Source organism: Vigna angularis, chromosome 9 (genome assembly GCF_016808095.1).
Source record: "Vigna angularis cultivar LongXiaoDou No.4 chromosome 9, ASM1680809v1, whole genome shotgun sequence".
Lineage (NCBI taxonomy): Eukaryota > Viridiplantae > Streptophyta > Magnoliopsida > Fabales > Fabaceae > Vigna > Vigna angularis.
In genome coordinates this window covers 8,520,111-8,543,235 of record NC_068978.1, presented here as the reverse complement: position 1 = coordinate 8,543,235, position 23,125 = coordinate 8,520,111, and the positions used below count along the sequence as shown (strand labels likewise).

The 23,125-nt window shown below is 30.0% G+C and overlaps 1 protein-coding gene across 3 annotated transcripts; it reads right to left on the bottom strand.

Moving 5' to 3' along the window:
- Positions 1 to 5,904: 5,904 nt before the first annotated feature.
- Positions 5,905 to 11,124, bottom strand: LOC108321177 (transcription factor EGL1). 3 transcript variants are annotated; one of them, XM_052868873.1, is made up of 9 exons: positions 10,737 to 11,124; positions 9,865 to 10,125; positions 9,602 to 9,701; positions 8,189 to 8,203; positions 7,866 to 7,922; positions 7,446 to 7,755; positions 6,877 to 7,349; positions 6,342 to 6,785; positions 5,905 to 6,191 (listed from the first exon to the last, which is right to left on the bottom strand). In XM_052868873.1, exons 1-9 carry the CDS (start codon positions 10,862 to 10,864, stop codon positions 6,120 to 6,122), a joined length of 1,860 nt encoding a protein of 619 aa, XP_052724833.1. In that variant the 5' UTR covers positions 10,865 to 11,124; the 3' UTR covers positions 5,905 to 6,119. The 3 variants fall into 3 exon arrangements, with proteins under 3 accessions (XP_052724833.1, XP_017408335.1, XP_017408336.1); XM_017552846.2 differs by having other exon boundaries at positions 6,877 to 7,755; XM_017552847.2 differs by having other exon boundaries at positions 6,877 to 7,755; positions 9,602 to 9,698.
- Between the last annotated feature and the right edge of the window lie 12,001 nt (positions 11,125 to 23,125).

Below are 23,125 nucleotides of genomic sequence, written 5' to 3'. Positions count from 1 at the left end.
TTCAGAGGGGTTATTGGGTGCGTTTTAAATGGGTTCTGACAATTTTCTTTAATATACAAATTTATTTTTATACAATCATTTTATCTTTTGTAATATTTGTCAAATTAATATAAAAGTATATTATCTTATCATTATTTTATAATTTTTATTAAATTAATATAAAAATGTGTTATCTTATCGTTACTTTATAATTATTGAATGTGTTAAATCACTTCATAAAACAATTTGTTTAATAAAGTAACTAAATCCATGTGTCAAACTAGATCTTTCATAAAACAAATTCTATCGATAAAGATAATGATGTCACATCATGCATCTTAAGTATAAAAGTATTCATTATATAATTCAAATATAAAAACTTAGATATTGTGAAAAACAATTTTTTATTAAGGGGTAATGGGTGAGATAGTGTAAAACTGTTTCTAAAACCAGGTTAATTTAACTAATAGTATTCTTTATATAAAAAAAACAAATTGATATTATACCACTTAATGATATAACAATTTTGAGAAAAATAAGAAGGGATCAGGTAATTATAAACCATCATCTTGGCCTCCAAAAATATATATATATCTGTTACATTAATTCCAGAAACATTCTAAAATAGTTTCTAAAATTTTCAGTAGTTTACTATAAGTCTCTAAATTTAACAATTTATTAATTTAGTTTGTTTTACTGTTACAGCACTTCATAATTAATAGTATCACTTTAAGCCGTACATTGTTGTGACTTAATATATAAATTACACTTTAAAATCTTTTTTAAAATGTATATTACTGTAATGTAATAACATTGTATTTTCATAAATGAAAGATGGTGATTTATTCATAATTTTTTATCTTCAAATATTAAAACATATTTTTATAAACTAAAATTAACTTACATACAAATTTTTTTAAATAAATATACAAAGAAATTAACTTTAAACCTAACTCAAATTATAAAATTGTTGATGTATAACTTCCAACTTATCCCCTCACACCAAGATATATATGTATACATTTATATTTCAATGATCTTATCTTATGTATAAGTGAACTTTAAGTTTAATTCAATTTTACAAAATCAGTGTATAAAGTAAGTTTGTATCTATTTATATTTTCAAAGTTGATTTTATTTCTACTCAAGACTTCAAAATATATTAAATTATTTTTAAAATATTATAAATAAGAAAAGTGTCTTTAACAAAAAAACAACATACGTTTTTTCATTCTCTTCTCAGTTTTGAAATCACCTTAATTATGTAAAAGTAAAGTCTTTATAATGGTTATCATGTTCATAGTGCATTATGGGATGCTTATAAGACTAAGATGCATTAATCTTGATTTGTATAGTCATTAACTACTAATTAACAAAATCACATGCTTCACGACACTCTCCTTCATCATCATACAATAATGTTTTATACTAATCTCATTCTCTTTCTTCACCATCACACTATATTAATTATGATTAAACAAAATATTTTATTTCCTTCTTTTTCAACAATTCTTTCTTTAATTTTGATCGCAAGTGTGATCACAATGATTATTAATCCATTGTTTTGGCAGTTGGTCATTACGCAATTCTAAACAAATAAGTTCAACTAGAATTGTTTGATTTGAATTTAGTTGTTAATAAAAAATTATTAGATTTCACTTATCTTTTGAACATATGTAGTTGAATACAAATTTTTAAAGCACTAGTGAACAACGTTTATAAATAAAAAATAAGTATATGAAAAAAAGTTTATTTGTACAAATAAAATACATAATTAATTAATAGTCAACACATTCATAATTCATAAAAATCTTATATGCGAGTTTATGATTGATCAATGTACTTCCCAAAAGCTTGGTCCTTCTTGAGATACGCCATCATTAAGTATATTATTTTTGCGGTTGAGAAAATAAAATAATATCATTTGTAAAAGGATTCATAAAATTAGAGTTGTCAAAACGGGCCACCCCGTCCACCACGGGTTGGTCACTTAGGGAGTCAATCCAATCCGGCTTATTTATTAGCGAGCCAAAAAAATTTAAACCCGGTCCGACCCAGCATGGGTTGGTGGGTAAACCGGTTGGCTCTGATTCACTTAATTACAATTTATTTTTTTAAAAAAATTATAAATTTTCTATAATTCAAATCTAAACAAATTTCACTCCCGGATGTTTAATTAATTTTGAAAATAAGGAACTTAAATAACTTTTTCAAGCAAAAACAAAATAATAAATATTTTTTTATAAAATTAAAATTAAATTTTAATAAAAGAAAATTAGGTAGGTGGGTTGGTTGACTATATTAGAAAGTGAGTTTATGCCTAACTCATCCCCACAAAACCGGCTTGTAAGGTGAGGTTTGCACCTCACTTATATATTATAATTTGGCCTTATCTCTAGTCGATGTGGGACTTCCAACAATCATGTTTGATGGCTTGGTTATAGGTTTTAGGTTCACTAACTTGGGAAAGATTAAGGACATATGATTTATGAAGAGATGATAATGCATCATATGATAGATATGAAGAGATAGGATATAAGGTACCTGTGGATGACTGAGTGGCGGAAGAAGTAGATGACATGTTGCAATGATAGTCCTGCAGATAAGATGGTGTATGTTTTGGCCTAATTGATTTCCTTTGTGGAGTAGCAGTGACAGGTTCAACAGAAACAGGCTGAGAAGAGAAAATAACAGGGTCGGAAACAATAGAAGGAGGAGATGTAAGTGGTAAAGGGGGTTGATCAGTAACTTCTGAGAAAAGAGGTGATGGAGGTGAAATAATTTTGGTGACAAAATCCAAGGAATTTTGTGTATTAATAGGTGAGTGCTTGTCACTAGTAAGAAAAGGAAATATATTTTCATAAAATACTACATTCCTTGATAGAAAAATTTCCCTAGAATTGAAATCTAACAAAAGGTAGCCTTTCACTCCTGTTTTAAAACCCAGTAAAACACATTTTCTTGCACGAGGTTGAAATTTTGTTCTATGAGTTTGAAGAGTTGAAGCATAGCAAAGTGAGCCAAAAACTCGTAAGTAAGTAATGTCAGGTTTAACATTGTGTAACAGCTGAGATGGAGAAAAATATGTCAAAACTTTGGAAGGTAAAATATTAATGAGTTGCACAGCATAACGAACAGCAAAAGACCAGAAAATTATGGGCAAATGGGATTGAAACATTAAAGATCTAGCAACATTGAGAATGTGTTGATGTTTTCTCTCAACGACTCCATTTTGTTGAGGTGTTTCAACACATGATAATTGATGTTGTATCCCTTTTTGTCTATAAAAATCTGTCATTGAAAACTCATTACCATTATCTGATCTAACAGATTTTACATCAATGTCAAATTGTGTTTTTATATAAGAAACAAAGCCAATAAGTTGTGATCTTGTATCTGATTTACTTGTCATTAATTTAATCCATGTGTATCTAGACATATCATCCACTATAGTTAAGAAATATTTGAAACCATCAACAGAAGAAGTACTATAGGGCCCCCAAATATCAACATGAATTAAATCAAAAGGAGCTTTTGAAACAGTAGTACTTAATTGAAAAGGTAATTTTCTTTGCTTAGAATAATGACAAGCATCACAATGCGTGTATTTTGTATTGGGTAAAGTGGCATACATGTTGCGTAATTTGGTATAACAAGAAAAAGAAGGATGCCCTAGTCTATAGTGCCAAATATCTATAGAGTTATGTCTTATTGTAGAACAAGCAATAGAATTCTCAGAAGTAATAGCAGCTAGTGAACCAAGCCTACCACGGGTTCAACCCGCATGAGTCGGATTTAAATGAGTCTGACCCACATAAAAAGAATACAATTTTTTCAAACCCAACCCGGCTCAAACCCGTGGTGAGCCGGGTTAGTCCGCGAGTTATGATCCATTTTGGCAACTCTACATAAAATATATAAAGTATATAAAGGATGAGACTTAAAAACAAAATATAGTCAATGATTAAGATAAATAAATATATTATTCATCTAGTCTAATAAACATATTAAAAATCACAATTTAACAAGGTTTATTGAATTTTTTTCATTTTATAGCATCTAAACTATGTTTGGGACAATATCCACTTATAATAATACTTATAATAATTAATATATAGTTTGATATTATGATTATTATTATTAATTTTTAAAACTTTGTTATTATATATTTGATGTAAATATTATTTTAAATATATGTGATCATGTAAATAGTAGTAGTATGAATATTTATTTAATGATCACTCTTATTCATTATATTTTATTCATTATATTGATAAACATTTTAACTCTCTTACTTATTTAAGCACACTTAATATTTTGATAAAATCATATCATATTATATATATAAATATATATATATATATATATATATATATATATATATATATATATTATGTTAGTATAATAGAAGTAAAACAAATTAGACCCAGATATAATGAGAAGTTTAATTTGGATATTTTTTGTGTTTGTGACAATAATTAATTTCGGTATCATAAGTTGAAAATTCGGCCGTCACAACCATTTTAAGGCTATTACTTCTTGCATCTCTTCGTTTACTAATTGCAACTCCATAACAATATAAAAAAATCCCAAACATCTTTCACTATTATTAATGCTGTAACTTCTGTTGTCGTAGTTGTAAGGGAAGAAGGAAAGAGGGTGAACGCTTAGATAAACAAGAAAAGAAAATGCAACAACGTCTTGTTTCAATTTTTTTTCATAACTTGTTCCATGTTTTTTCGTAAATTTTTTTCTGAAATATATGTTATGCAGGAGTATTAAGGAAAATTTATCATGAAAAATATTATTTGCATTTTGGAATTTTTTTATTCTGAAAATTCTATTTCAAAATATATTTCATGCTTTTCGGAAATTCTGTACCTAAAATTCTGTTTCAGAAATTTTGTTTCTGAAATTTTATTCCAAAAGTTTGTTTCGGAAATTTTCCAAACATATAATTGGTAAATCACTTTTCAATAAGATAAATGTCATTTTAAAAATTTGGGGTGCATAAAGAAATTGAGGGAGTGCAGGAAATAAAAACTTTATTTTAAGGCACTTAAATGTTAATTAAGAGGTCAAATACACTTATCTAATATAACTCAATCTTTCCTGAATCATATTTTTCATAACTTATTATTGGTCGATAAGATCAACTTAATTTATTTATTGTTTAAATTTATGCTAATTTTAAAAAATTAATGTGATGACATTCAATTAAAAATGTATAAGTTTGATATAATTTATTTAATTCAATGAACTAAGCTAAATCAGTACGATAATTTTTATGTAATTTCTTTTGTTTTTTTTTTTGCAATTTGATCTGTCTAGTTGCCATCGGGCGGGATAGAGCCAATTTTTTTTATAGATCTAAGTACATTTTATTCAAAAAAATTTAAATAGATTCTTAGGTTTCAAATAGAAAAATGTAAATATATATATATATATATATATATATATATATATATATATATATATATTCAATTTTTAACAGAAATTAATTATCAATAAAACACACCAATTCTTCCCATTAAGAAAATTGCACAAATTGGCTGATTTAGGTTGTCATCATTAATGATTAAGAAATATCACAAAAATTATAAAACCATAATTTGCACACCAAATATTATCTATTTTAGATAGTTAAATATTGCACCCTGGAATTGAGCAAGATATCATAAATAAAAAACCTGATGCCACGACTAAGAACTATAAAGTAATAAATCTCAATGAGTAAGCAATAAACGATAACTTTGTTTATTTATTATTATTATTATTATAAAATAATATTTATATAATACACAGTCCATAGGAAAACATATCACAAGGATGTAACTGAAATCTATAGAAAGATTTTGAAGCAGCATCTTGATAAAACTGAAAGATTGCATTAACAAAATCATGCAAATGTATATGCCACCAGAGTGGTTGAAGTGATTCAAAAATCACAGAAAGTTAAATTACAATATGGTAACAAGAAATCAGTATTCTTAAGCACAAAAACAAAAATCAAGGTTCATACCACAGGACAAACATATATTCTGTTAGCAAGCAAATAAATGTTCTACAGTTACAACGTTGTTTAATCATACAAGTATTTACTGTTACTAACACCATCATCAGAAATCCAAACAGGCACATCAAACATTTCCATATGCTTTCCAGAGTGCTTCTTTGATCATCCTCAGTGGTGCTGTTGCTGCTCCTCGAAACTGGAAAAGAAAAGTTCTGAAAGTGTTCAAACTGGTGTAATGGTTAAAAAAGTACTCAAAAATAACTTACTCTTCTCTTTTCCTTTCAAGCTGTGTTATTGAACAAATTTTTGAATCATAAACACTGATGAAAAAGTGAGCATTACAAACCTTAGATTTAAGTGTCAATGAGAGAACACCATCACTTGTTGATGATTCAACTGTGTGAGCATCTAAATGTAGGTTGTTAATGGTATCCATGATATCATAGAGTATGTATTCCCTGTAAGGACATTTCATCTCAATCAGAACCTCCTGCTCCTTTACCTTCACTTTCACATCCAATGCCTTTGCTTCTTCACAAACAAGTCTTTCTAGTTCTGTGTCCATTTCATCAAAACCACTGGCCTTCCTCTTGTTCATCCAAGGTTTCACTCCCATGCAAATCTTTCTGGTGCCATAGTTATCAGACATCTGTTCTAGAACATCAGGGCATTTTCTCCTGGTTCTTGCTTCAGCATCTGCAACTTCCATGTAAGATTCTAGCTCTTCCACTCTAGTCTCAAGCCTTTTCAAGTACTTAATTGTGTCACCAAGAATTGAAATCTTCTCCTCCTGCATGACAATATTCACAAAGTGACCTCATTGAGACATAGTATTCACTATCCTATGGTAACATTAGTTTTAGCAGATGACAAGCAAATACCTCACTTATAGAAGATGGAGCAAAGGATTTGAGAACCTGGAAGTTTTTAACTTCTCTTTTCTTATCAGTTAATGCTTTTCCAATGAAATCATCACCAGCATTTTCCAATTTACTAGTCCATTCCATTCTGTCACTCTCTTTCTGTGACTTGCGGGAAAAGTAACTTCTGTGCATAAAGGGGACCTTAAACAAAGTCTTCTTTAACATGCTTTGGTGAAACTTTGACCTCTTCCTTTCAGAAACTCTACCTTTCTTCCATTTTGCAAAACTAGATTTGCAGTTTGAGTTACCGGCATAAGGGTTTGCCTTAAATGTTGACGAGTTCCCCAAAATAGCACAAAGTGTTCTGATGTAGCACAAGTCTTCATCAGCTCCAGCATCCAAGAAGCCTCTTTTTGGTTTATAGCAATCTTGAAGTTCCAAAAGTTGAGTTTGGCCTTCATTCTTGGAATCCTTGCCTTGGTTCTCAGAAGCTTCAGACATGCAGTCACAAGAACTCAGGGAATCAGGAGCACCAATGACTAAGGCATCATTCACAAAATGAACTTGAGAGGGCACACCATGCATACCATCAATCATGGATTCCATAGGGTAATGGTGCTCACAACCATCAGGAAAATCCATGTTAGAATCTTCATTGTTATCACCTTCTAATCCATTGACAGGATCATGATTATCAAATTTGATTTTCTTGTCAAGGGAACATGGATTCGCCAGAGCCATTGCATCAAACACCCTGTGGTCACCCTTGGTACATGTTGGATATTTGTCATCATGAGGCTTATCAAGCACAGAGGAAGATTTATCAGAACATGTAGGCTTTGAGATTTCTAAGAAGCAAGCCTTCACATGTTGGATGAGATTAGGGTCCTCGATAACCTACGAAAAATTAACAGTAACAGTGTTTACAAACATCACAAGTAAGTGCTACCTCATATAGATTCAACATTGAAATGATAATGAATCTTCGTATAAAACACAAAGCTCACCAGTTCAGTTGAACCTATCTCAATAACGCCTTTCTGATATGGAAAACATACCACGGTCTGTGGAAAACAGGTTTAAAAAACAAGAACGTTAATATCTATGTTTCAGTGACATAAGATTATAACATTGTAACATTTTACTTAACTTGGTTCCAAGTTACATAGTATTTGCATTCAAGACAACTTAGTTTTCGGTAAAACATTGCAGATCTTCTACAAATTACAAATATATTTCAACTCTGTTTGCATATTACAACCAGAGAAGATAAAAAAATACAGTCTTCAGATAAAGAAAAAAATTTGAATCACAAAAGAGAATGTCATACCTGAATTGACGCACTCTGGATACAGCAATTGATGTCAATGTCCACATGAAAAAGTTATTGAAGATAAAGAAAAATGAGTATTCTCTCTATTACTCTACAAAATAAAGTATTAAGCTATGTATATATATGATATATATGATACCATGCATTAATAAAATGATTTATGTGTGCCCTTTGTTTTTTTTAATCTATAATTTATCTTAAAATAAAGATAATTGTTTTCCTGTTTAAGAAAAATCTATAATTTTATCAAATTCTTAATTTTGTTAGCTTTAATTAATTCGATTATTTTTACGACATTTTAAATGAATATGTAGAACTAAGATTCAATAAAAACAAAAAAAAATTAAAATTAAATAATATTTAAAATCAAATAAAAATTTATAGAAAATTAAATTATTCATTTTTTTATTACGGCAGTTTTTTATGTATATTTTCGCGTATTATCTCCTTCCGATGTGGGGACTGTATTAATTCACTTTCTTCCAACCAAACTTCTGTGTCATATTTGTCCACATTAGTGTTTGGAATTACTTTGATTGTAACCAAAACAAAGGAAATAACAAAAAAAAAATCATTTGAATATAACACATTAAAATTAATACTGATTTTATGTGAACTTGCTGAGTTAAAACATTAAATGTAAATCATTTTACTTTAAATTAATTTTATAATTTGCAAATGTTTTTAGGGAGCTAGTTGATTAAAATGGGACCCAAATATGCATGATGGGTTTTTAAAGGATAAAAAAAATAGAGGCAAATGGGTGTTCAAATACAGCTATGATAAGGACCAATTGCACATGTGGTCAGGGTTCCAGTGTCATAAAGCAACTGCAGGGTCTTGCAGTGACAATCCAATGCCCTAAAACTTTTATGCAAACTTTTATTTTGGATGGCTAAGATTTTATTCTGTGATTGAAGAATCCTGTTCTGCTGGTATACACTACAGAAAAAGATCCTCTGCACTTTCTTTAATATTCTGCATGAAATTTAATCCTTTAATTACTTTAAAATTTAATAAATTCAATATATAAAGTAAAAATACATGATACAGTGGCACTCTCATGAATTTGGATGAAATGATTTCAGATGACACACAAAAAGGCCCAACATGCACCACTTTCAGTACAGTGTATCCACTCACAAAATCAATTCAGAATTAAGGGTTATGCTCATCATCCTATGGCAGGAGAGTCATCAGCAAAAGCAAAAAGAAAAGTTATGCAAAGTTGCAAACTCTTATTACCAGACTCAGTTTTTTCTTTTTTTTTTAATTAAAAGAATCACTGAATGATAGATAAATTCAATGACTTTTTTAAAGTTTTAGTAAACTTTAACCAGTAATTAAAATACATATTCAGAACAGTAAGTTACTGTATAGAATGAATCAAATTCAGAAGTAAAATCCAACCTTTGCTAGCAAAGAACGAGAGAAAATTTTGCTATCTGCATGTTGAGCATCGCATAACCAGATTGTGTCACCAATTTCCAGAGCTTTTCCAGGCAAACTACTTGACAAGGAAAGGAAAATGTTCCATGGTGAGACAGACAAAACCAGATCCAAAGAAAAAAAAGGCACAAAAAATTGAAGCAGAAGGGTTGAACAAAGAAGTTCCTTAGAAGAGTTTGTACTAATGAAGCAACTAAGTGTTATAGGGTATGGTACAATGGTACCTTTGATTGTGACCGAAAACAAAGGACATGCAAACCAAGTAATACCACTCCAAATCTGAGAGATCCTCTGGAGCTAATGCAGCAGAAGGCCTTTTGGTTTGTGGATCAGCTTCACCTGCAAGAAGAAACTTGTATAGTTCCTTCAGTTGCTCACTCCTCTGCAGACCTATTTTATCAGCCTTCATTTCCAATTCCATGGCTTGAACAGTTTTTCTTGTCTTAATGTCTCCATTATAGTACCCTTCTCTCCATTCCAGCACCCTTTCACACATTAACACAAGTTAAGTTAAGTTAAGAAGTAGCAATGTCAAGTGACCTATGTTTTTATTTTAGCTAGTATCTTCACAGAAGACAGTCATGTTTGAATCAGATAAAAACATCATAGATACTAAGTTTTCTTTGTTTTTCCTCCAAATACTTAATGTAGCTGTATATATAGATAAAATTTCAAGACAAGATGTTTGGTTAAACTGAAACAAGTTAATGATGTTTGATAGACTCTACTCCCTATTAGTAGTAACTAAAGTTTTTCCGTTTAAAGTGCTTAACTCAGTTACATACACTGAATTTACACTCAAACAACATACAAAACTGGAAAAAACTAGTGTCAGTTCATCCACACCACACCCTCTTTGTCCAAGGTGATGAAGTGAACTTTTTGACTAAACCTTCGTATCATTCACATCTTTCTCTTGCACACTTCCATGTCAGTTTTTCACCAATCAAAATTTGAGATTCAAGACTTACCAAGAGGAAGTTAAGCTTGCAGAAAAGAGACATGTTGATAGCAGCATAGCAACTACTGACAAAACAAAAGAAAACAAAAGAAAAGAAAACAAAAAACAGCAAAGATGTGTGTGTTTGGTTTGTACCTTTCTTCAGTGGTTGAAGGTGCCCAGAAGATCCCATAACTCCACTGAATGCTTCTCACTGCAACAGCAAGTTGTGTGCAAAGGTTTTTCTGCATCTTCTCATGCTTTGGACTTCCCTTGTTGGCCATTGTAGTTCCTCTGAAATGTCATCAAAATGCAGAACTATCACTTCCACTAAGTGTTACAATCACTTTCTTCTTTTGCTCACAAAAGAAAACAACACACGTTTTTGTTCTTTGGTTTCAACCCTGCTCACAGTATAATGGTTAGTTTTGGTGAGAGAGGGTGTTCATCCCTTTTCTCCCCACAAATCAAATATTAATTTAATTTTCAAAGTTTCATGTCCTCATTCTGCTGCATTAAAAATACAGCTTTTTATTTTCATGGAGATAACATAAATTTCTTTTTGCTGAACTTATCTGCAATGGACTTTATATATATTGTTTCTCAATCATTGTTACTGTGTATATCTGGTGAAGTTAGGTGCTTTTTTTAGTTAAAAGTTAAAACATTAATTCTTCAGATAGCCAAACCTATTTAAAAAATGTCTGTTTTAATTATTTTTTATTACGTAAATTTGTATTAGTAATTTTTAATGAGTTGGAAATCATAACTTAAATAAAAAGTATTAAAATAAAAAAATCCATAATTTGTCTACTTTGAATTTAAATTTATACTTATATTATTTATTTTAAAATATATGTTATGAATATCTTAATTTTTTTAATTTTTCTTAAATTTTTATGTCAAAATTGATTTATTATCACATTTCAATGGAATTAAATTTATTTTTAAACAAATTATATATTATCAGAACTTCAAAAATTAAGATGAGAGTTTAACTGTACGTACTATTAGTATTAAAAATGTACACTATGAACCATAGTAACTTTTAAAAAATCACATTTTATTTATTTTTTAATATAACAGAACAATAATCTTTAATAAATAACAAATTTTTCTAAAATAAGTTTTAAAAAATTATAATATCATATTAAAGAATAGATCTTAAGTTTAGTTTAATTTTATAAAACCAAAGTGTAACTATAGGGTTAGACCCGCCTGGTCAGACATGACTGTGCACTAAGTCGAATGGATCGAACGGTCGGGTTAAGTAAAATAACTTTATAGTTGTTCGGTCATGACACCAGATGGACAGAGTTAAAGCATAAGTAATACAGTAATGACTATGATGACTGGTTAAGGTTGATATTAATGATCATTAAAAGGTAAATTAATTTGTTAGATTATTGTAAACTCTATAAATAAAGATTTAATTTTGAGGTAATTGATACTTTTTCTATAATTGAATTACTTTAGAGCTCCAGATAAAAATTTTGACTTGAGCATTAGAGTGTATTTTGTAATTCACATCTCTCAAATCAATCGATCAATAAGAATACACTGAAATGCACTTTCGTCCAAGACAGAAATACCAGAAAACATCCTCATCCCATCTCAGCGAAAACATAAAGTAACACATCTACATCTATTATAAACTCATGTATAAGAATTTTCGATCAATTATGAGTTTTGATCCACCATAAACTCATTTCAAAGTATAACATTATTTATCATAATACAGTTATATTTTATTAAAGTCGAGAAATTAGTTTTCGGAGGATTAAATTTGCAATGTATAATTGTAATAGCGCATTACATTATTGCAAAAATTTATTAGAATTCGATTTTTTTTTTCGCACCTACTTTGTTTTTTTAATCTTTATTCTAAAGTCATGCAAGATCGTTAGTTGAACTGTGATTTCTTACTAGATAAATAAATCGTCTATGTCAGTGCATATTTCTACGTAACATTTCTTGTAAAAAATAATTTTTTATTTTCTTATAACTTCATAATTCTACTAACTTAAAAAAAAATAATATTAAATATTATTTATAAGAATCTAGAAAGTAAAATATCATAGTTGATAAATATTTTAAATTAATAAGATTAAATTATTTTAATGTTAAAATAATTTGATAATATAAATAGAATTTTATAAACGCGTCTCGTTCTCTAAAATACTTATTATTTTTCTAAAAACAAATTTCTTGTCTTTAAGTTTTCTAGTTTTTGAGTTATCTTTTTGACGATTACCATAGTAAGGTCTACAATTTCATTTAATCAGTTTCTCTAAAAAAAAATAAGTTAGTTTATATTCTTTTCTTTGATCAGTTTTATTTTTCTTGCATGCTAGCTCCCTCTGTTTGTCTGTGAAGTTTAAGTATTGTATAAGAATTTTTACTTATCAATAATGCTAACGGTATATCCTGATTATGTTTTTGTGACTTTTAGGTGAAGATAGAGTTCTTTTAGCTGGTGGAGTCGTCTTAATTCGTGTACAAGAGTTGGATCCTCTATAAGGTAAGAAAAACTAATATTTGCTTTATTTTGTGCTAATAAGTATGAATTTATGTTTGATCATGTTGTGAGACTAATTTTTAAGCTAATAGGTGATTGTTTGAGATGATTATTTAGTAATAGTCGTGATTTGATGTGTGAAATTGGATTATTGTTGAATGGTTGATGTGAATGATTGTGAATTGGTACTTGTATGATCATTTGAATGTTATTGTTTTGGAGTGTAAATTATATAAAATTGATGTAGTATTGGGAAGTAGAGAGTAGGCTAAGTTATAGGTTGGGTTTTGGTTTAAAATAGGGGGTTTTATAGGTGAGAAGTTGGTTAATGGTCAAATGGGAGAAATTGACTTTTTGGGTCTGTTTTATGGTCATTTGAAACTTGTTTAAGTTTTGTGTTAAGTGAAATTTGATGTAGAACTAGTTGGTAGTTAATAGGTTGAGTTTTGTATGGTTTTTTATTCATTTGACTTGTTTAAACCCCTAAGTTGCCAAGTTTTGTGTTAGAAAGTGTGAAATTTATTTTAGGCACTTTTTAGTATGCTGCGTTCGGGAAGGATGAATCGCTCCCGAAAAGGAATCTATTGATTCTCTCCCAATTGCTTGGACTGTAGGTGCGATGATTTACTTCACGGGCGAGGTCTCTGGTTCAAGTCCAGGATGGCCCAGCTGCGTCGAGGAAAAGAATAAAAAACTGACTTGACTCCTTCATGCATGCTCCACTCGGCTCGGGGGGATATAGCTCAGTTGGTAGAGCTCCGCTCTTGCAATTGGGTCGTTGCGTTGGTCTAAAGGGCAAAGTGTAACGTCCCGGCAACTCGCAGGGACCATCGACTGCCCCCACAGATCACCACCAGGCTTTCCAGTGTGCTTTGTCCTCACTCGCACACTTTCCGGGAAAACTTCCCAGAAGGTCACCCATCCCAGAATTTCTCCAAGCTAAGCACGCTTAACTATGGAGTTCTTATGAGTCAGGCTACCGAAAAGCAAATGCATTTTGGTGATATGAGTAGTCAAATTAATTCCTTTAAGCTATCCTTCAACTGTATAGTCCCATACCTACACAGTCTCCAGATCCCTCTCATTCCGGTGTATGTTCGATTCGTCCATGTACCCCTTCCACCCGAAGCTGCCAGGAGCCGTTCCTTGTCTGTGCCCCCTGCACCATGCTTCTTGCACCGGCGTCACTCCCCGCCCTCGTCTCCGTGCCCGGGTGTCACACAAAGTGGTACTTCATTTTAACGAGAAATATATTACAACATTAATTCTAGTGTTTAAGGAACCTTTTTAATATGTTGATTAGTCACAGGTGCAACCAAACCACAAAAATTATGTTAAATGTCAAAACTAATGGGGATAAACGATTATTTCAGTTAAAATGTTATCTTTTCTTCAAAACTCTTTGGAATAATCTATAATTGATTATTTTAGTCAGAAAGTCGTCTTTGTATAAATTTCATCATAATCGATTATCAGATGTGATAATCGATTATCCTTAAACAACAAAAAAAACTTAAAAATTTAAAATTTGTTGGGCGTTTTGTTTCTAAGTTCTTATATGTTTTCCTTTCTTTGTATTATTTATTTGGGTAAGTTAGTTTATAAATTTTTTATAATTAATTGATTCGAATAAATAAATATTTATTGTTTGTGAACATGTTTATGTGTATGTTTATGGTGGATGAATATGATGGTATCCATGTTGCTTCGTGAAATGAAATATTGAATATTAATATGTATGGTAGTTGTTCACACGTGTATGATATTTTGTTAATGATGATTATGTCTTGATCATGTGCATGGTAGATGAACGTAGGAGCTCAGTCTTGAAAGTTATCCTAACACTCTAATGGTCATGCATTCTCAAGTAGAAAGGGGTGTCATGTGGTAAGAGTAGTAAGAGATCTTAGTATGGGGTTGGTACCATTGGCAAAGAACGTTTTAATGAATTAATATTGTGTTGTAGCTTGGAAGGTTAGTTGTTCCATCACTATAAATGTACAACCTGCCATAACTCAACAATAATCCATGTATCGAGATTTTAAATTTAAATGTCTTACCTGTTTAAGTAATGTGTTTGTTTGAACTAAAAATATAATATGATACTTTGTAAATATTATGTGTTTGTTTAAGCAGTTACCACATATTGTAACAGTTATTTTAGTGGTTTTATAGTAATAAAATGAGATGTTAGTCTTTATTTATGTGTTTTAAATTTTATAAAATATACTTAAATAATTAAAAATAAGGTAAAATTAAAAATATAATTGTAGTGTTATCCTCTATGCTTATATATAGAAAGATAATTTTTTTATACATTTATATTTTTGTTTTAACTTTGTTAATATAATTGTTAACTGATTTTGAAAGAAATATAATTATTAACTGATTTAAAAAAATGTTATTTTAAAATATTTTATATAGATTTTTTTCAGCAGAATATTCTTTTTCATCATATTTATAATTTATATTATTAAATATTTAAATATTTCTTACATTTTTTTCTCATATATTAACTAAATCAATACAAATATTTTAAAAAATAAGATATACACGTGCAACCTCGTGGCACTAAAATTATAAAAAGAATGAATTAAAAAATATTGCCAATTAGGGAAGATGAGGGTATTGCCTGAAAGGTAATATTGCACAGTATTTAATTGTAATATAACAAATTTTCAATGAATTACTTTTATTTTTAACTTCTCCCTAGGAGTCAGATAATATTCTCCCTCCCTATGAACTTTTAATATCCACATGCACTCAGAATATTTTTAAGAAAACATCTTTTAATGAAAATATGTTTAAAAGTTTATCATATTCGAAATTCCTTTTTAATCTTTTTAAAAAGTCATATATTTAAAATTTTCCATCTATTATAAATTTATTCATATAAAATAAATCTGAAATATGTGTATTTGGCAAAAAAAAAGTTTGATAGATTAATTTTTAATATTTAAGATTTATTTAATATGATTTCTTAAGTTTTCTAAATTTAGTTTTTATTTATTTAAAAGGATTGAATATAATAACTTTATGTAAAATTGAAATTGACACGTATTAGTTACTTTAAATATGTTCTGACATTCATTTTGTCTCCACTCACGCATCTCCATAAAATAAAAAAAGAAAAGTTCAAAAAGTTCAAAATCACTCACATGTGATATATTTTTAAACATGAAAATGTTAGTTTAAAGAAAAAAAACATCATTAATTCCTTTTAAATAGAATAAAATAAAGACCAAGTTAAAACAAGTACAACATTTATCGAAAAAATTATTCAAATAGTAGGATAAAAAAATATAATAAACCTAAAATCCAAATATTGTACAGAATATCATCTAACACTAATATTTATATTTAATGAATAAAAAGATTGAGAAAATTGAGTTATTTTTTAGGTTATATATAATAATAATAAAAAGTGAGGATGATATTTTGATTTTCGGAACCTTTTTCCGACTAAAACCTGAGAATGACAAAGCACATTTGGTTGGGACAAAGCACACAGAAATCTCAGTGTGCAATATTCGTCATCATTGTCTTCATTTTTCACTTTCATCCCTTTCAATAAAGTGAGAAAATCAGAAAATGTTCCTCTTTGTGTTCGTGTAACAGTTCAAATATCACCATTTTCTTAATCAATAAAATAATTACATTTAGTTTTATATTAATCATTCCACCATGTATTTCCACCATCCATAAATCAAATGCTTATCATGTTACCCATCAAACTTGTCTCTTAGTTAATTCACTAAAATTATAACACTAGCTTTTTCATTTAATAAATTATTAATATCTGAAGAACTATTAAATAAGTCATAGTTATTTCTTTAAGATTTTATAACTGAAGTGGATTTTATTAAAAATATGATATTAAAATATATTTAATGAAATCAAAGAAACATGTTACGAAAACAAAAAATATTTTTTTTTATAATTGATTGCAATGTAATTTGTTTGAAAATATTCGAGGGATGTGATATAGGTGACAAAATTTTCCAATAATTTAGGCAGTTTTGGAAATGGAGTTAATTATAACATATTAGTGCAATAATTAAAGTGTCAGAAATTTAGAATAGTGAAAACAAATGTTATTATGGATTGTGAGGTTTTCCTAACAGACAAAAAAATCACAATCATTCATGTGTACGTGTTTATTTTCTTTTTTCATAGGAAGCTCGTGTACACGTTCGGCATCATGTATCACATGTGATATTTTATTTGTCATTAGATTTAATCATCTTTCAAATAAAACAAAACCAAAGTCAAATATGTAATCATTAATATTAAATAAAATCATGTTTACCCTCTTTCTAATTTTGAATTAAACACTCACCTTTCTTATAGTTTGAGGTGATAAAAAATAGAAGGATAAAGAAAATGTCACTAAGAAACAAATTATGTAAAATTAAAAATGTATTTATAGAAAATAAATATAAATTTTAATGTAACCAATATTGTACTTAGGTATAAAATTAATTAGTAAAAAAAGATAAAAACTTATTAGGATTTGATATAGAAAAGAAGGAAGTGTTTGACCTTAAGAAGTGTTTGAACTTTTTCTCTTTTCATGTGTTTCTTATATAAAGGAGACACATCACCATCCACTTTCACCTAAAAAGCTCCTACCCTACTAAAAATTCATTTTTTAACAAAACCACACACAGCAATCAAAATTTGAAGATTTGAAATTTCAAATATTTATACTTGTTTATAATAAAAGGTTTTATAATAAATGTTATTCACATTCACATACTTTATAGTTTTAAAACATACATTCATCTCTTTTTTATGTTTTTAATAAAGTACTAATTAATTCATTTATTTTATTTAGAAATATCATGAAGACTAATGTAACATCCCAAAATATAGTAATTATCATAATCAGAATTAATTACATTAAACCAATAAAACAGTGCAGTCTTTACAATTCAGAACGAACGTCAAAAAACCGAACGGCTTAACATACAGAAATAAACGAACGCGAGAAAGACAGAAGTTCAGAGACGAACGGTCTTACAAAACTATGACCGAACATCCAAAAATAAAACTAACAAACTAATAAAGCAAACACGCGAGCGCTCTAAGGCTCGGCTTTAACTTCCACTTCCACCATATTTGGGTCTTCCAAATTTTCTTCTTCTAGCACTTCTTCAAGTGAAGCACCTCCATCTGCTCACATCCCCACGGATGATCATTGCAATGACAGGACGAACGTACATAGACAAGATGACAACACAAGGAAAAACGAAAGGGTAAGCTTAAGTAATTTAATTCATACTTCAACATATACATCAACATTTCAATTCAAACAAACACATAACTTCAATATATAACATCATCCAAAATATATATATATATATAAATACTAGACCGACCGTCCGGACTGTATGAATCTGTGTAGTTACAAGCGTCCTTGCACCCGAGTGATGTAGTAACTGGGATACACCAAACAGCTGCCACTCGAGGTCAGTCCGTTCTTACGTCGCCCATGTTAACTTATGGACTAAGGACCTCCTGCCGTTCCCACACATGACATACTTCCTCTACATGAAGATAGTACTCACGGAACATCAGGATGGACAGCGAGTCTTAACTTATCCACAGTCATACTTTACAAAATTTAATATTCAATATATATAAGAGTAGTTCCTCCATGGAACGCTCGTTCAAATACCACGATCATAATTTCCATTCTTATAGTGTTCGCACATCTTAATACTTCCTTTTATTTACATTTTCATTCTATGTTCCACTTCCATAAAAAGACGAGCGTTCAATCCTCTACATAACGAGGACGAACGTCAAGAGTGAGACCGAAAGATCTTCTTTTCAAAAAGAATAAAGCTGACGCATTTTACATGACGAATCGTGACTTTTACTAGAATCAGTTGAGTGAACCGACTCTTAGCGATATAACATAAATGTTTCAGAATAATTTAGGTTCAAAGACTTTAGACTAAATTCAAAGGAATAAAGATACAAGAAGACGATTATTTAGTTATCCCGAGGACAATTTGTTTAACAGAATCGACTGCCAATCAATGACCGAAAGCGAATATTCATTTACTGATAATTTGAGACGAACGTTATTTACGTACGTTCTGAAATCAAAGGTATGGACGAGCGTTCGGTATAAGACCGTACACTTCTTAGGACGAACGCTAGATATAAGACCGAGCGCTATTTAGGACGAACGCTCAGTGTAAGACCGAGCGCTACCATTTTATAAATATAAGGGATAATAACTTAATTTAATTTACAAGATTACCACTAGGCTGAGCCGAACGCTCAACATAGTATTTCATGGGACGCTCGTTCAATTTCAGAACTCTTTTCAAATAAAAGAATTCCTTTTTAAGCAATTGACTAGAAACCGAACGGTATAAGACCGTACGATGACGAACGTATTTTATCATAGTAAGGCTTATCACATTCAGATTTTTCATCTATTCTAACTCAACATTTCTCATACGATTCATAATCTTATAATTTCCGATTCATCATTTAATTCACATACTTTATAGAATTCATATTAACAACTCATACTATACAAAAATCATCCATTATCCAATTCATACGTATCAACCAACACATACCATATTCATTCAGGCATAACAGCGATCGTTCAGGCATACTCAAAACAACATACATCTCATACATTCTATTTCTATCATGCTTGCACACAATCATCTACGTATAAACTAAATTATTAAGCTTCCCTTACCTGGATAGCAGTGTACTCCCAACAAGCAAGGTTTAGTGCGACCTCTAACAGCGTCCTACCCTTAGGTTTCGCTCAACAATTTTCACTTAATCTAAAACACCAGAAATCATAAACAACTCAGACCTATAACCCATGCATGCAACCAGAGTTAGGGTTCGCATGAAACCAAAAGGACGAACGGTTAGCGACGAGAACTTACCAGTTCCGATCCAAATTCTATTCGGTCCAGAATGACGTTCACGTGTCCAGGAACGTTTCTACGGTTCTGAAACGTGATCGGAGAAGGAGATGATGAGTTACAGTAGAGAGAAGGTGAACTGGTTCTAGAGAGAAGGTAGAGAAAATGAAGGGTTGGGTTTTGAGGAAGAAGAAGAGTGCGTGCAGGTGAGAGAGTTTTTCGAAACTCAGTTTTGTTAATTTCCACGCCCAAACGAACGAGCGTCTCCTCTGCTGACACCTGCACTCCCACTTCTGACTTCCGAAACTTCTAACGTGACACGTGGCGCTCGTGCATGCAGTGCAAAGTGTGTTTTTAATGCACTGGACGTGTGGCGCGGTGCATTTATGAAAGCAGCCAGGTGACTCAGCAGTGCATTAATAACAGATTAGACAGTATAATCATGGGTTAATTTTTCCGAGGTCTCACAACTAACATTTAAATAAAATGCTATAACAATATAAAAATGAGATGATATTCCTTAAATGAAAAATTAAGAATTTTATTTTTTATAGATACAATAAATAAATAAATATAAGTAACATTTTATTAAAAACATGAGGAAGTGAGCGTCATTTATAAAAAAAAAACACAAAAAGGGTGTATATTTATTTAAATTTCAGATAGTGATTGTTGTTTTATTTAAAATATAAAAAAAAATGTGTTTAAATTAGAAAGAGTATACACGCCACTACATAAGTGAGGTAACATTAGGTGTGATTAACGAAAAAAATAAGTAAATAAAAATCTACACATCTAAATCAAAATCTGGTTGATGTAAAACTAAGGATATGTTTTGAATATTGATGATCTCTATTAAATTATCTATGCATCTTTCCGTAACAATGACATAGAACATAAAAATAAATAATGTTTGGAATGTATATTGATCCTAACAATTATATGTATATTGTTTTGTTTATGAAATTAAATTTTTTTATATCGGTTATGGTCAATAACTATAATATGAAAAAATATCTTTTTAATAATAGTGGCGATTTATTTATCATGAATTTTAATTATATAATTAAAAATTTTACAATATCAAGTATATATTTTTCATATCTAAAATAATTTAAAATTTTCCTTACACCAATTTATAACAATAAGTATGATAAAATTATAAGATATGAACATGATATATGATAAAATCATTTGATCATAAGAAAGATAAAATTAAATTTCATTACTTTTTAATTCATGTAAACCAATAACATAATATAAAAAGATGCAAAACTAATTCTAACATACCATTATTAAATTATAAAAGAGTTATCATATAATTAATAAGACAAAAACCAAAGATTAAAAGTTTCATTATAGTTATACAAAACATAACTATAATTTAACTTTGTATATATATAGACCAACTTAGAACAAAGCTCTGAACTTAGAATTAGTCTATAGAAGATTAAACATTCGTCTTCCCGCCATCCAACGTTTGCTCCATAGATATCTCATCACCATCTGCTCACACTCACCGAATGATCATAGCCAAGATCACAGAACACAAGAATATACAATCAAACACAAACAAAAGGGTAAGCTAGTATAAATAGAAAATATCATAAAATGACTAAGATTTCAACATAGATCATCAAACCAAACCAAGTATACAAAAATTCTAGAAACATATAATATGCACAGGTCTGACTCATTTGGATATAGTATGAATTTCAAGTTATAATGGTTCTTGCACCTATAGTGGCAATATTGTTGGCTCAATCCAAGCTACCATACAAGGTTAGTCCATTTCAGTTGTCTTTGACCAAAACAAGGCCCCTAGACAAGGACCTCTTACTATTCTCACTACATGGCTCATCACTCTCCAATTGAGCATGGATGATCATTAAAATGTAGGATGAACCCAAAACTTAACTCTGACCATTCATGCTAACAACAGTATTGGGCACCGCCATGTAACCTCTTCAAGAGGATCATGGAATTACGTCCCTCAACACCATTCATTTGATCCACAACATACTCATCATATAAACATCACATGTTCAAATTATTTTAAGGATAAAAATTCATTTATAATAATTTGGAAATAATAATCACACAACAACACAATTTGCTTCATAGTAGCTTGATGCCCACAATAGGCTAGGAAAACAGCTTAGAAAATCTCACCAACAGTTTTGAAAGGGTTCAAAACCCCCCAAAACGACCTAAATAACGTCCCAAACTGACATCCAAAACCTTGAATTCGAGATCCCTAAACCACATAGTCATTGCCAAACAATTCGTACTACTAGACGACTCCTTACCAGACGACTTCTTACCCAAACGATCTCCTTACTAGACAACTCCTTACCCAGACGATCTCCTTATCCAAATGGTCTCCTTATCAAACAACTCCTCACCCAAGACGATCTCCTTACCAAACAACTCCTTACCTAGACGATCTCCTTACCAGACGATTTCTTACCAAACGATCTCTTACCAGATGACTCTTTGCCAGACGATCTTTTACCAAACGATCTACCATATTTTTGTATAATAAAAGACCAACTAAGCCTTAAATGGCCTTAAGAAAGTTCCCAACACCGTAGACTTTCGCCAAAATCATGATCTTAAAATCTTACATATTAAAACCCCTACTTTTATGCCCCAAAACTTACTCTTCTTCTAAATTATCCCATACCCAAGTTCTGTAGAAATACATTAGCTCAAACTCACTAAATCTACATTCACAAATTCATTCAATAAACAAATTTTGACGACAGCAAACTAGGCACACCAACATGCATCGATTTTCAATTCAATACATCACCATTATCAAGCACCCAACATACCAAATTTCACGATTTAATTAAAGCTCACAAATCAATAATCACACAATCATACAAACATCAAATATTGCATGCTTACCAAATCTACAAAAAATATACTAGCTTCCCTTACCTGGTTTACGCTCAGACGATTCTAAGAACTCTAAAATTCCTCCTACAACTCTAAGATCTCTTTTTGCTCCTAAAATTCATGAATTTGATCAAAGTATACTCTTGTTACCATTGATCAACAAAGAGTCTTAGAGAAAACTCATACCCCAAAAGAGTTAATAAAACCCTTACCTA

Excerpts from the sequence above, each read along its gene's own strand:
- LOC108321177 (XM_017552846.2), bottom strand. The coding sequence starts at position 10,864 with ATGGCCAACAAGGGAAGTCCAAAGCATGAGAAGATGCAGAAAAACCTT. Across the intron at positions 10,126-10,736 it reads CCTTCAACCACTGAAGAAAG|GGTGCTGGAATGGAGAGAAG; the intron begins GTACAAACCAAA and ends AATGTGTGAAAG. Across the intron at positions 9,702-9,864 it reads GTTTTCGGTCACAATCAAAG|TAGTTTGCCTGGAAAAGCTC; the intron begins GTACCATTGTAC and ends TTCCTTGTCAAG.